At 47.6% G+C, this 13,401-nt stretch overlaps 2 protein-coding genes across 2 annotated transcripts; one reads left to right on the forward strand and one right to left on the reverse strand.

The window, feature by feature from the left end:
* Positions 1–1,416: 1,416 nt before the first annotated feature.
* On the reverse strand, positions 1,417–10,759 carry LOC308157726 (metal cation symporter ZIP14-like; the record flags this gene model as incomplete). Its single annotated transcript, XM_080531334.1, has 5 exons — positions 1,417–4,433; positions 4,679–4,863; positions 5,560–5,785; positions 6,253–6,423; positions 10,748–10,759. The coding sequence occupies 5 exons, from the start codon at positions 10,757–10,759 to the stop codon at positions 4,281–4,283; spliced, it is 747 nt and encodes a 248-aa protein (XP_080387460.1). The 3' UTR covers positions 1,417–4,280.
* Positions 10,758–11,602, forward strand: LOC308157064 (retinol dehydrogenase 14-like; the record flags this gene model as incomplete). The annotated part of the gene is made up of 2 exons (XM_080530541.1): positions 10,758–11,058; positions 11,343–11,602. The coding sequence occupies 2 exons, from the start codon at positions 10,758–10,760 to the stop codon at positions 11,600–11,602; spliced, it is 561 nt and encodes a 186-aa protein (XP_080386667.1).
* Positions 11,603–13,401: the final 1,799 nt, after the last annotated feature.

Below are 13,401 nucleotides of genomic sequence, written 5' to 3' on the forward strand. Positions count from 1 at the left end.
TGTGGTAGAGAAGTCCTCCTGTAGTTCTTGGTTCTCCGTGTATCTTGTTGTGACTGATTTGATTACCTCATTGTCGGGCACCAATGATCTGTGAGGCAAATACCTCAGTGTAACAGCACCATCTACAGGTTCTGATGTTTACATGAGCGTCAACATGTGACTTTTTTTGATTGATTGAAAACTTTATTAGAAGATTTGCAGAAGTAGGTACATGAAAGTACATATTACATACAAGGTCAACTAACAGGATAAAAACCCAAGAAAGCCACTGGCTTATTTCAATTGGGGTCCTTGATTGACCAAAGTAAGTGAAATGAAAACTTGTTGAAGAGAGCAAAAACGCAATGTATGAAACATTACAGGAAAATATCTTCTGGTCAACTATTTGTAAATAAGTAAATAATTGACTTTTGGAAAAACATTGGTAATATCTGTCAAGGACAGTTTTTGGCCCTCTCAGCCACGCCTCCCAATGGTAAGCTTTTTTTTTTTTTTTGTATCAACCTGGTAGTAATCAAGTTTTTGTTACGTCACATTACAAGTGTACTTACAAGTGTAACAGAGTGAAATTCTTAGACTTCGGTTCCTTGACATTTTATAATAATAATATTTTTTTTTAAAAGCTAATAAAATCAAGCTTATCTGTCCCTCTCGTCCAGTACATTGTCAAGTGAAGCCAACATTGCTACTTGTTGAGGGGCTTTTAAACGGCATGTGTTATTGACTGCAAGTTTGGTACACATGAGACAGTCAATATTGTGCTTAACACCCCATGTCAATGTGATCACTCTTTAACCTTTGCACTACTGCTGTTACCGTACTTGCCATACTATACCTATCACTATCATTGTCAAATTGTTATATCAAGTGCACTTCTGATTAGATGCTAAACTGCATTTTGTTGTCTGGAACTTTTAAGTTGAATCTAATCTAATTTAATTGAATTATTTCATATATAATGCATATATAGCTCTCTTGAGGTCCAAAGAAAAATATAATAAACACAGCAGTTGTCAGACTGTACAATAGCAATAATTAATTACTTTACGGTTTGTAGAAATCATCATCATCCCAAACAGTGATTCTCCAGTTTCTGTAAACCCTTATATTTGAGACAACCCAAGACATGAACGTGAAACTCAATAATATTATGCTTTGTTAATCACTATGTCTTAGATGTGAACTAGATTAAAACTGTCCTGATCTGAATAAAACGGTCTAAAACGGTCTGAATAAAAATCTATCTTCCTGTAAAAATGAAAGTGAAAAAAGAAAGGAAAACAACAGTATATTTCATATTTGTTTAGGTGGCCAGTATCTGCCTCAATGCAACATTTGAATGCAATCAGAAAGGGTTAATTGTGTTAATTTCAGGAACAATCATCCATTCAACAAAAGTAACAAAACATGAGACAGTTGATCTTGGAAAAAGATGTTTATAAAAAAGACATGTTCCACATTGAGAAGGCTGATGAAGTTTCCCAAAACTTACATACATAAGGTACAATACTTGTCTTGACACCACTATGCACAGGAGTCTTACTTATTTACTGCATCAATAAATAATGTCTTCAAAAAGTCTATAGTTGTTGAGTCACACAATGAGCTGTATGGAGGTATCAAGGTATTTTTGTCAATGGAGGTGTGAAGGCTGAAATGTATTGATATTCCGTATTCTGACAATTAAGACTGGTTGTATTTTGTCAACTGTCCCACTTCTTTGACAGAAACCGTTTAAACCTATTCTACTATGTAAGCCGCCGCTAGAATGGTGACACATTATGAATAAACACTCATACAACAACAACATTGCATCATTGTCTGGTTTTACATGGCTTGAGTTTCTAAACAAAATACATGTCCATGTACAATTAGTGTTCATATATTTGAATGTAAAATACTACTTTTTAAAACATCAGAAACAACACATGGCTTGAACAATGACAAGTACAATCATCCATACCACAACTGTTGATTGTTGTTGAATATTTTACGGTTGACATTGTACATGGAAAAATGAGTAGATAGGGTTAGGCCTAACAGTGTACCTAATTCTGAGTGTTCAGAATGTTGGTATGCTGTCCTCACCCTAACGAACATTGGTATTGTGCCATGTTCTATGGTTCAGACAAGACAGTTGGAGACTGACACATGAGGTCAATGCATAGCAACTATGGTACAGAAACAACTCATCACTTCATGTTTGACAATCCTAACAGGGAAACCTTTACCTAACAGAACATTACTGCACAGCAGATGCGAGGTGGTTTAAGAAACAGTCATTAGAATCTTTGAAGAATGGCTGAAATATTTTCATTTGTCATTATGTGATTCTCCTGAAACGAATCAAATGTTTTTAGGAAGGGGGTGCTCTGATTAGTCTTGAAATGTTTTCTTTTTCCATTCTGGTGGATCATCAAAGCTTTGCCTCCCTCTAGTGGTCAGTTTTTTAAAACTGGAAAATGTACCGTAATTGAAATTGACAACTTTTAGCCCTTTGTGATAACAAACAGTAACATGTGTGAACCCAACCGTATGACTGAGTTTGTGCAAGCTGAATTGAATACATGTCAATGAAGTGAACTTCATTATATTTACTTTCAATATCCTTCTAATAATTGCATGTCTTAATGCTCTCCAAGAAACTTGGAACAGCTCAAACATCTACTCTATGATGGGCTCAGCAAGACGATGTGAATTAAGTCCTGCATGATGCCACTCTCTACAGTTTTTCTGATATATCACTATCTATCAACATCTATGTTACAGCATGTACTGTATAATACCAGATGGTCCCTGATGACATGACTCCCTATCAACCCTAGCAATCTCCTCAACACAGCACCAATACAACAGGGCCTCTCTTCACGCAATGATCTCATCAATAATGATCCGCTCATGTCTTGCAGATCGACTCATGATTTGGGTCTAGCTCAATGCATTATAATCCAACTCCACAGGAGGGGGGCGAGTCTTTCTACTATAGGGTTTGAATAAGCACATCGTGTGTGTAGTAGTGTACCTACCTATGGTTCTGCATACAGTATTTGTTTATAACCATTTCATCATACAATACATTGGAGAAAAAAGATTAGAATGGATATGGCCAGAGAAGAAAAACCGTAATATGACAAGCGTATCCAGTATGGGTAAGGAATGGAGGATTGCATCCAAAGTAGAAAAATAGTTATTATACATGAAGGGCACAAATGGTAAACTAGGGAACTCTGGGAAATAGGCGTTGTGACATCTGGGGCCGCCGTGGTGGGCCTGGAGAAGACTCCTTCCTTAGAGGAAACCAAAAACATCATGGTCCTCACACTGGTCACACTTCTTAGGAGAGACAAAGTTGCAATGGAGCCCTTCACCTAAAATGGTCTGTCCATATTTGGTTGTTACGAGTCAGTCTTTTGTATTTTTGATCCCTCATTCCTAATCTTAAAAAGAAAAAAGAAAAAAAACACATCTATACACCAAGTCAAAGTCCCTTGGGCGGGAAGTTATTTGTTCTTGACGCTTTCTCAACTCTCCAGTTCAACTTGATTGATCTAATTTTTGGTATGGAATGAAAAAAAGGGTCACTCTGAAAAAGGAAGAAGTCCAAGTCTACATTGCAACAGCTATGACCTGATTGTGCCGAGCGCACTGTCGTGGGCCCATGGACACACAGAGAGGCTCATGGGTAAAATGCATCCAATCCACTGACTCTTGACTCCCAAAGGTCCTAGTAAAGGCTCATCGACGTCGAAACACAATGACAGCGGGACACAATGTCAATGGGGCGACAGCAGTCTCTAGGGCCAAAATGGCTGCTCAGTAGTTCAGGGGAAAGAGGGAGAGTGTGAATAACCATTATATCTATATTGCACATCTGATCATTCAGCATAAGAGTTGATGCCATGCTTCCACAGAACAGAGGAATAGGGATCTCTGTCAGCTGGCAGGCAAAGGTTGTGCGTGGGGGGTGGTCAAGAAAGGCCAACAAGAAACGAAGGGTTCCCCTCTGCCAGTAGGTGTATTACTGCATATGGGAACTGCATATGAAAACGTTTTCACAAGTCTCATATAGGGTGCGTTCCTGCCGCACAAGAACCCAAATCATGATTCTTGTAATTATATACTGTATATATATATTTTAAATGGGGGTGGGGGGGTTGCACTGCCTGAGAGGGAGAGAGATCTGGTGGAGGGAGAAGGGAGCTTTCCCTTTCAGCCCTACAGGCAGGTCCAGGTTCCAACTAGTACCAGTTCAAACCGGTTCGGTCCAGTTGTGTTCAGTGCTAGCCCACTTGTATCTGGCCAGAGAAGATGGTGAGCAGGAGCATGATGGCGAAGCCCGTTAGCAGGCCCGCGTTCTGGATGGCAAAGGTCAGGAGACAGCCACTGCCCCCCGACTCCTCCTCCTCACGACTCACCTCGTTCATCTCTGGGAACTGATGGAGGGAGGGTGAGAGAGAGATAGGTCAGTTCATCACCTCCCATATACACACCTATCATTGAAACAACATGCAAATGCTCAAAAGAGGAATTTGCATTGTGAATTATTGTATTTGTTATAAACATGATACACACAATACAACCGCCAACACACACTTCCATCCATTACCTGTCAGCAATAATGGACGGACGTAAGCACACACACACACACACACACACACACACACACACACACCCTTACCATGTCAGCCAGGGCAATATAGAGGAACATTCCCCCCGCCAAGGCGAAAATCCAGTTGGGCGAGAAGCTGTTACCAGCCAGAATGCCAAAGCCCATACCCAAGTAACAGCAGCAGGCGGACATGAAGTTAAAGAAGAGCGCCTGTTGGATACTCATGCCCGCGTTCAACAGGATCACAAAGTCCCCTGCACAGAGGGAGAGGAGAGAGAGGGGAGAGGAGAGAGAGGAGAGAGAGGGGAGAGGGGAGAGGAGAGAGGAGAGAGAGAGAGGGGAGAGGAGAGAGGAGAGAGCGGGCAAGCAACAGCAGGGGTGAGCAAGAACCGGCCAACTAGGTCATATCACAAACAGACTTAGTTTGACATCTGTCAATTATTGACTGTTTGTCTTTGAAACTTAATGAGGACATACACATAACAAAAGTAGCCTGCGCTGCACATTGAGAAACTACCCCATCTTGAGGGGAAACCTGGCATGGAAGAATAAATCAAATTGAATGAATTTGAATGTGGTGAACAAAGCAGAACTGGGGAGGACAACGACAGAGACTTAATGCAGACTACACCATACCAGCTCAGTGGGCTTGCTGTTAGAGTGTCCGCCCTGAGATTGGGAGGTGGTGAGTTCGATCCCCGGCCGAGTCATACCAAAGACTATAGAAACGGTCCCCGATGCGTCCCTGCTTGACACTAAGCATTAAGGGTTGGATTGGGGGTAAGACCCTGCGACATACCAGCGTCATGTCCAGGGGGTGTATTTGTACAACAAGCCGCCTCACGCTATGGAAACAGGAGATAGGCTCCTGCCCTCTAAGGGCCATTAGGCTCGAGAGAACCATCGGTTCTTCTCAAGGCTACTTCCTTTGACACCATGGACTCACTCACCCAGTTCATGGGGGAACTCCTCACACAGGATGGCCACGGAGGTGCTGATGCCCTGGAACACGGAGGAGGTGAACGAGGCCCCGATGGCCAGGCCGTCGATGAAGTTATGGAGCCCGTCGCTCAGGGTGATCATCCAGGCCAGCGTGCCGATGTCAGAGTAGGCCGTGCCCTTCAGCCAGTAGCAGCCACCCTTTCCCCCACCACCCCCGCCCAAGCTCTGGGAGTCCTATTAGGGGAGAGGAGGAGGAAAGGAGTGTGAGTGAGAGAGTGTGTTCAGGGTGGAGGGGTGCGTGTGTGTGTGTGTGTGTGTGTGTGTAAAAAGACCTTTCTGAACAGGCAAGTCAATAACCCTTGTCTAAACATGGAGTTTTCATAATCTAGGTGTGGTTGTACTGATGTGGTCTAAGTATATTTGCGTGTGATGTACACACAGTGAGTCATACTACCTGATGCAGCAGGACAGACACAGATGTCTTATGACTTCAATAATTTCAACTAATCTGAGGGGAAAGGACTTCAGAAATATCTGCTTTCATTATGTTTTATAGTGAATAACACGCATAAAGCAACTGTCATTGAAGCTGTTCCTGAAGCTGTTTTTTTTTGTTCAACACTAAAATATAACAACGAGCTGTTTATCCTGATCCTCCCCCCCGTCCCTCCCTCAGCTGTTACCCCCCCGTCTCCCCTCACCTGTGTGGTCTGTGTGGGGGTGAGCATCCTGTCCCCCTCCCCCCCCTCCACCCTGGGCAGGGAGAGGCCTGTCTCTCCGTTCTGTAGCTTCTCTGTCAGCCCCTCCTCCGTGTTGCCGTTGGCTGCAGAGTAGCGCTCAGCTGGGTAGTGGCTGTGGCCGTGGCCCTGACCCTGCGACACACACACACACACACACACACACACACACACACACACACACACACACACACAAATATGTTTATAGTTAGGGACAGTTTTTCCAGATGATGTGAACTGAGCAGGAGAAACTCAAGAGCCCTAGTTTTAGCATGATGTGGTGAAGGTTAACTACAGGCTACCCTATATATATATAGTTAAGAGGCATGCTGACATTGGATTATGTTTATTGTGTGTGCTGGCATGGCCACGATGCACTCCTGAGACATGACCATATTCTTCATGATATTGGACATTTTAAAATGATAAAATAGACTTTCTATGTAGGCTCATTTCCAGACATAGCTTTGGAATAGACCATTGAGTAAGAGCTGTATGAAAAGTATGAGTCTCAGAGCTTCAACAAAGTTGGAATGACTTTTGCTGTCAGACTGTGTGCCATATGGATTGGATTGAGTATATACGTCAAGTACCTTATAATTGGATCAAGAGGTCACACTCGGGCTCCTAAATGTTGGAGCATTACAGTGGCTGCATAATCTTTGGTTGTTAGGTAAAAATCACACCCAGGTGGTGAAGTAAGCAGTGCAGGTTTTTAAGCAATCATAATAAAATAAAAGGACAGCTATTGTTTTTTCATAAGAAAAAAGGAAAGTGACAGTTAGTACAGGGCATGCTTTTCTCAGGCTACTATTGTATTGCCAGGCATGTGATGCATGGGCGACTCCTGATTGGTTTAAATCTCATTCTACGAACACACACACACACACACAGGGACACACACAAGTCACATACTGTATAGAAGCGGCTGCACCGCTTAAAAACCATTATGGCCCAATAGTGCACTTGATTAAACATCCACCAGGGGGTAGCATCATCTAAAATACATTTCAGCTTCAACCAATGACACCCTTCAAACAATATACTTACTACATCGACCACTATTAACTCTTATCAAGCAACGCTTACATAGCAAAGCAAACCCTTTCCATAGGCTACTGAAGGGTCCAGTTTTAGTGGTAATGATCGGTTTCATATCCTTAACACATTTAGTGCCGAGAGGGAATAAAGTCGCCCAAATTGTCAACATTCTAAAGTGTGAAGGGTGACTTTATTCATCAAAAACGCATCGATGATGATACTTCATTTTATAGTCATATCAAAGTATTGCTGCTAGGTAAGATATCCCATAATAAACACTGCTAGGTAAGATATCCCATAATAAACACACTAGGTGGTGAGTGTTCTGGAAATTATTTGGCAGTTGAGTGAGTTAAACTACATAGCTTGGTGCCATTGAGATGGGAATTCCATGTTAAGCTATGCAAGTGAGGCATCCACGTGCGTGTTAAGGAGGTGTCCCCCCCCCAGGTGTTCTAGTGTTAACTCCTCCCCCCCCCCCAGGTGTTCTAGTGTTAACTCCTCCCCCCCCCCCAGGTGTTCTAGTGTTAACTCCTCCCCCCCCCCCCCAGGTGTTCTAGTGTTAACTCCTCCCCCCCCCCCCCCCAGGTGTTCTAGTGTTAACTCCCCCCCCCCCCCCCAGGTGTTCTAGTGTTAACTCCTCCCCCCCCCCCAGGTGTTCTAGTGTTAACTCCCCCCCCCCCCCCCCCAGGTGTTCTAGTGTTAACTCCCCCCCCCCCCCAGGTGTTCTAGTGTTAACTCCTCCCCCCCCCCCCCCCAGGTGTTCTAGTGTTAACTCCTCCCCCCCCCCCAGGTGTTCTAGTGTTAACTCCCCCCCCCCCCCCAGGTGTTCTAGTGTTAACTCCTCCCCCCCCCCCAGGTGTTCTAGTGTTAACTCCTCCCCCCCCCCCAGGTGTTCTAGTGTTAACTCCTCCCCCCCCCCCCCCCAGGTGTTCTAGTGTTAACTCCCCCCCCCCCCCCCAGGTGTTCTAGTGTTAACTCCTCCCCCCCCCCCCCCCCAGGTGTTCTAGTGTTAACTCCTCCCCCCCCCCCCCAGGTGTTCTAGTGTTAACTCCTCCCCCCCCCCCCCCCCAGGTGTTCTAGTGTTAACTCCTCCCCCCCCCCCAGGTGTTCTAGTGTTAACTCCTCCCCCCCCCCCCCCCCAGGTGTTCTAGTGTTAACTCCTCCCCCCCCCCCAGGTGTTCTAGTGTTAACTCCTCCCCCCCCCAGGTGTTCTAGTGTTAACTCCTCCCCCCCCCCCCCAGGTGTTCTAGTGTTAACTCCCCCCCCCCCCCCCCCCAGGTGTTCTAGTGTTAACTCCCCCCCCCCCCCAGGTGTTCTAGTGTTAACTCCTCCCCCCCCCCCCCCCCAGGTGTTCTAGTGTTAACTCCTCCCCCCCCCCCCCAGGTGTTCTAGTGTTAACTCCTCCCCCCCCCCCCCCCCAGGTGTTCTAGTGTTAACTCCTCCCCCCCCCAGGTGTTCTAGTGTTAACTCCTCCCCCCCCCCCCCCCAGGTGTTCTAGTGTTAACTCCTCCCCCCCCCCCCCAGGTGTTCTAGTGTTAACTCCTCCCCCCCCCCCCCCCAGGTGTTCTAGTGTTAACTCCCCCCCCCCCCCCCAGGTGTTCTAGTGTTAACTCCTCCCCCCCCCCCAGGTGTTCTAGTGTTAACTCCCCCCCCCCCCCAGGTGTTCTAGTGTTAACTCCTCCCCCCCCCCCCCAGGTGTTCTAGTGTTAACTCCTCCCCCCCCCCCCCCCCAGGTGTTCTAGTGTTAACTCCTCCCCCCCCCCCAGGTGTTCTAGTGTTAACTCCTCCCCCCCCCCCAGGTGTTCTAGTGTTAACTCCTCCCCCCCCCCCAGGTGTTCTAGTGTTAACTCCTCCCCCCCCCCCCCCAGGTGTTCTAGTGTTAACTCCTCCCCCCCCCCCAGGTGTTCTAGTGTTAACTCCCCCCCCCCCCCAGGTGTTCTAGTGTTAACTCCTCCCCCCCCCCCAGGTGTTCTAGTGTTAACTCCTCCCCCCCCCCCAGGTGTTCTAGTGTTAACTCCCCCCCCCCCCCAGGTGTTCTAGTGTTAACTCCTCCCCCCCCCCCCCAGGTGTTCTAGTGTTAACTCCTCCCCCCCCCCCCCCCCAGGTGTTCTAGTGTTAACTCCTCCCCCCCCCCCCCCCAGGTGTTCTAGTGTTAACTCCTCCCCCCCCCCCAGGTGTTCTAGTGTTAACTCCTCCCCCCCCCCCAGGTGTTCTAGTGTTAACTCCTCCCCCCCCCCCCCCAGGTGTTCTAGTGTTAACTCCCCCCCCCCCCCCCAGGTGTTCTAGTGTTAACTCCTCCCCCCCCCCCCCCAGGTGTTCTAGTGTTAACTCCTCCCCCCCCCCCCCCCAGGTGTTCTAGTGTTAACTCCTCCCCCCCCCCCCCCCAGGTGTTCTAGTGTTAACTCCTCCCCCCCCCAGGTGTTCTAGTGTTAACTCCTCCCCCCCCCCCAGGTGTTCTAGTGTTAACTCCCCCCCCCCCCCCAGGTGTTCTAGTGTTAACTCCTCCCCCCCCCCCCCAGGTGTTCTAGTGTTAACTCCTCCCCCCCCCCCCCCAGGTGTTCTAGTGTTAACTCCCCCCCCCCCCCCCAGGTGTTCTAGTGTTAACTCCTCCCCCCCCCCCCCCCCAGGTGTTCTAGTGTTAACTCCTCCCCCCCCCCCCCCCCAGGTGTTCTAGTGTTAACTCCTCCCCCCCCCCCCCCCCCAGGTGTTCTAGTGTTAACTCCTCCCCCCCCCCCCCCCAGGTGTTCTAGTGTTAACTCCTCCCCCCCCCCCCCCCCCAGGTGTTCTAGTGTTAACTCCTCCCCCCCCCCCCAGGTGTTCTAGTTTTATCTCACACCAATTCTTCACAATGACAACACATGTCTTGCTTATCACTCATGTTGCAGCTCTAAACCACACAGTTAACAAAACACTACAAAACACTCTAGAGCCATGGCGTCATAATGATGGTATTAATACAATTCTCTACATTTGGCACACTCTTCCTTGATAAAACCTCTTGTGTTTACGTGGAAAACACTACCATTCAGAATGCTAAACTCAAACCACCAATCATACAATCACACTCCTCATATGGGCAAACACCTATTGCTTTTCAATTAGCAATCATAGCTTTAGCAATAAAAGGGCCAAAGGTGCGCTCTCCTGTGTTGAAATATATCTCTCTCTCTCACCCATCCTTCCTGTCATAATCTCTACTATATCTGTCATTTAAAAGAAAACATATGAGTGGGACTGCCCCACTCAGAAAAAATAACTTAAAAAAAACAATGCAGGTGAGTGACTCTCAAAAGCAATGCCACACACTCCTTTCAAAGGTACGTACATGCTTGATAAAACTGCCTCTTAGATAAACCCTGGGCTGATGGTGTGTATGTACTTATGGTATATATAAATGTTTTCCTCTCCCTCTTACCCTCCCAGGCATGCCCAGTGTGCTGGAATGGACGGACGACAATTTTAGCATGTGTTTCGGGGTCAACCACCTGGGTCACTTCCTGTTGACCAACCTGCTCCTGAACCGTCTGAAGGAGTGCGCCCCTAGCCGGGTGGTCACTCTCACATGCTCCAACTACAAATACCAGAAGCTGGACTTCCAGGACCTGAACTACAACCTGCTCCCTTTCTTCACCTACTGCCGCAGCAAGCTGGCCAACATCTACTTCAGCCATGAGCTGGGGAGGATGATGGAGGGCAAAGGGGTGACGACCTATGCCGTGCACCCTGGTGAGAGATATTCGGCTGCTTTCATGGACCCAGATTATAAGACTAATTCTAGACTAAAAAGCATCCTCAATGGAGATTTTCAATTGCAAGTGTGATTTAATCCTGGACTAGGCTTAAGCCTTGTCTGTGAAACCGGCTCCTGATATACAACAACAACAACAAAAAGGCATTCGGCTAGATGCTCATCTAGAATCTTGTTCTAGTGCTGGGGAAATTACTCATCATCTATTACAAGTGGGTTAATTATCCTCATATCGCTCCTTCTCTCTCTCTCCCTCTCCCAGGTTACGTGCAGAGTAACTGGACGTGCCACTACTCCACCCTGTTCCGTATGCTGATGCAGGTGATCATGTGGATGTTCTTCGTGCCGTCCGAGATCGGGGCTCAGACGGTGGTCTACTGTGCCGTCTCTGACGAGGCCGCCAAGCACAGCGGTGGCTACTTCTCGGACTGCCGTCCCGCCACTCTATGGGCATTTGCCAGGGATGAGGGCGTGGCCAAGAAACTGTGGGAGGCAAGCGAAAGGCTCGTCAACCTGGCCTGATGAAAGGATGCCTTCGGCAACATTGGGATTTACAGTAGAAAAAGAAAAATATTTTGGTTGCAATTTCTTTTCTTTTTTTTTCTTTTATTATTATTATTATTATTATTAATTTATTTTTACGCTTCGATAACGTCTTTATTGACAACAGCATATATTCATGTTAATGTTCTAATGTAAATTACCAACTTGGTGGATTTATTGGAACTTTGTAATGGCAACAATTAGATAAATATCCTAATTCTGTAGAATAAAAACCGAGAGCGCTTAAGCTGATTCACCAAAAGGAACAAGGAACAAGGAACAAGGAGAAAAAGGAACCCATTTTTCTCATCTTTACCAAGAAAAGATTGGTGCCAATAACTGTGGAGGGCACTGTATGTTGAAGTAACAAAATTGACCCTTGACTGCCACCTGCTGGTCTGTACCATAAACATCACACATGGCTCTTTTAAGGCTTTCTGAAAGAACTGAAGGAGAGACTGAGAGGAGAGGTGAGGTGTCTCCCCGTGGCAGGGAGGTTCTCAGGCGTGGCTGGAGAGGGAGGGGGCTGGACCAGAGCTCCCCCTACAGGGCTGGGGCTGGGGCCTGGGGGGGGGTATGGAGGGGGTAGCAGGTCTGGGGCCTGGGGGGGGTATCAGGGCTGGGTCTGGGCCCTCTGGGGCCTGGGGAGGGTATGGAGGGGGTAGCACGGCTGGGTCTGGGCCCTCTGGGGCCTGGGGGGGGTATGGAGGGGGTAGCAGGGCTGGGTCTGGGGCCTGGGGGGGGTATGGAGGGGGTAGCAGGGCTGGGTCTGGGGCCTGGGGGAACCACCTCCTTCCTCCCCACAGAGGCGGGGGTCTTCGGGGCTCCGGGGGGACTCTCCTTGGGGCCCTACTGGGCTGCTATCTGGAGAGACAGCCCTCTCCCCAAGGAGGGGAAGGCGGGAGGGGAGGGCGAAGCGTCTTTAGCCGGGGGCCTCCCTCTGCCCATGGTGTCCTTCACCATCTCCACCAGTCCTGGTCCTCCTGATGGGGATGCGGGGCTGCACCCAGAGGGAAGCTTCCAGAAGCTCCGCTGGGGTGCAGGGGTAAGGACAGGAGGGATAAGGGAAGGAGGGGTAAGAGAAGGAGGGGTAAGAGAAGGAGGGGTAAGAGAAGGAGGGGTAAGGGCAGGAGGGGTAAGGGCAGGAGGGGTAAGAGAAGGAGGGGTAAGTGAAGGAGGGGTAAGAGAAGGAGGGGTAAGGGCAGGAGGGGTAAGAGAAGGTGGGGTGAGGGCAGCTAGGGTAAGGGCTGCTGGGGTAAGGGCCGTGGGCACAGCGGGGAGGTTAGAAGACCTCTGGGCGGTGGTGGGATGGGGGGTCTTTGCTGGGGCCTTGGTTGCAATTTCATTTGATGACTACAATTTAATTCAAAGCATGAGGAGGGTCAGTACACTGTATTGTGACAAGCTTTGATGTACTGTAACATCATGATGTAGTGATACTTTTCAAGCATCCAGTGTGTGGGCATTTTTGTATGGTAATGGGGATCACTATTGTTTTGTTGTTTGAGATGTGTTTTTTTTATGATGCTATTTATGTTAATATTTATTTGTCTTCAGAGAGCAGTGTTTGCCTTTATAATATGCTATTTTACATTTGTATGGATGCATTCAAACATTCTTTAAGATTTCCCCGTTATTGCTTTCCTGAAACCCTTAAAACACGGCTGCTTTTTCTTCTGTTACAAAAAAACCTTATACTGAAAAAAAACTTTGCAATATCACACGAGAGGGAGTGTGTTATACTGAATATCAGCACGGCTGTGATTCGGTGGTAGGTA

Source organism: Nansenia antarctica (assembly GCF_963989245.1).
Source record: "Nansenia antarctica genome assembly, chromosome: 5".
NCBI classification, from domain to species: Eukaryota; Metazoa; Chordata; class Actinopteri; order Argentiniformes; family Microstomatidae; genus Nansenia; species Nansenia antarctica.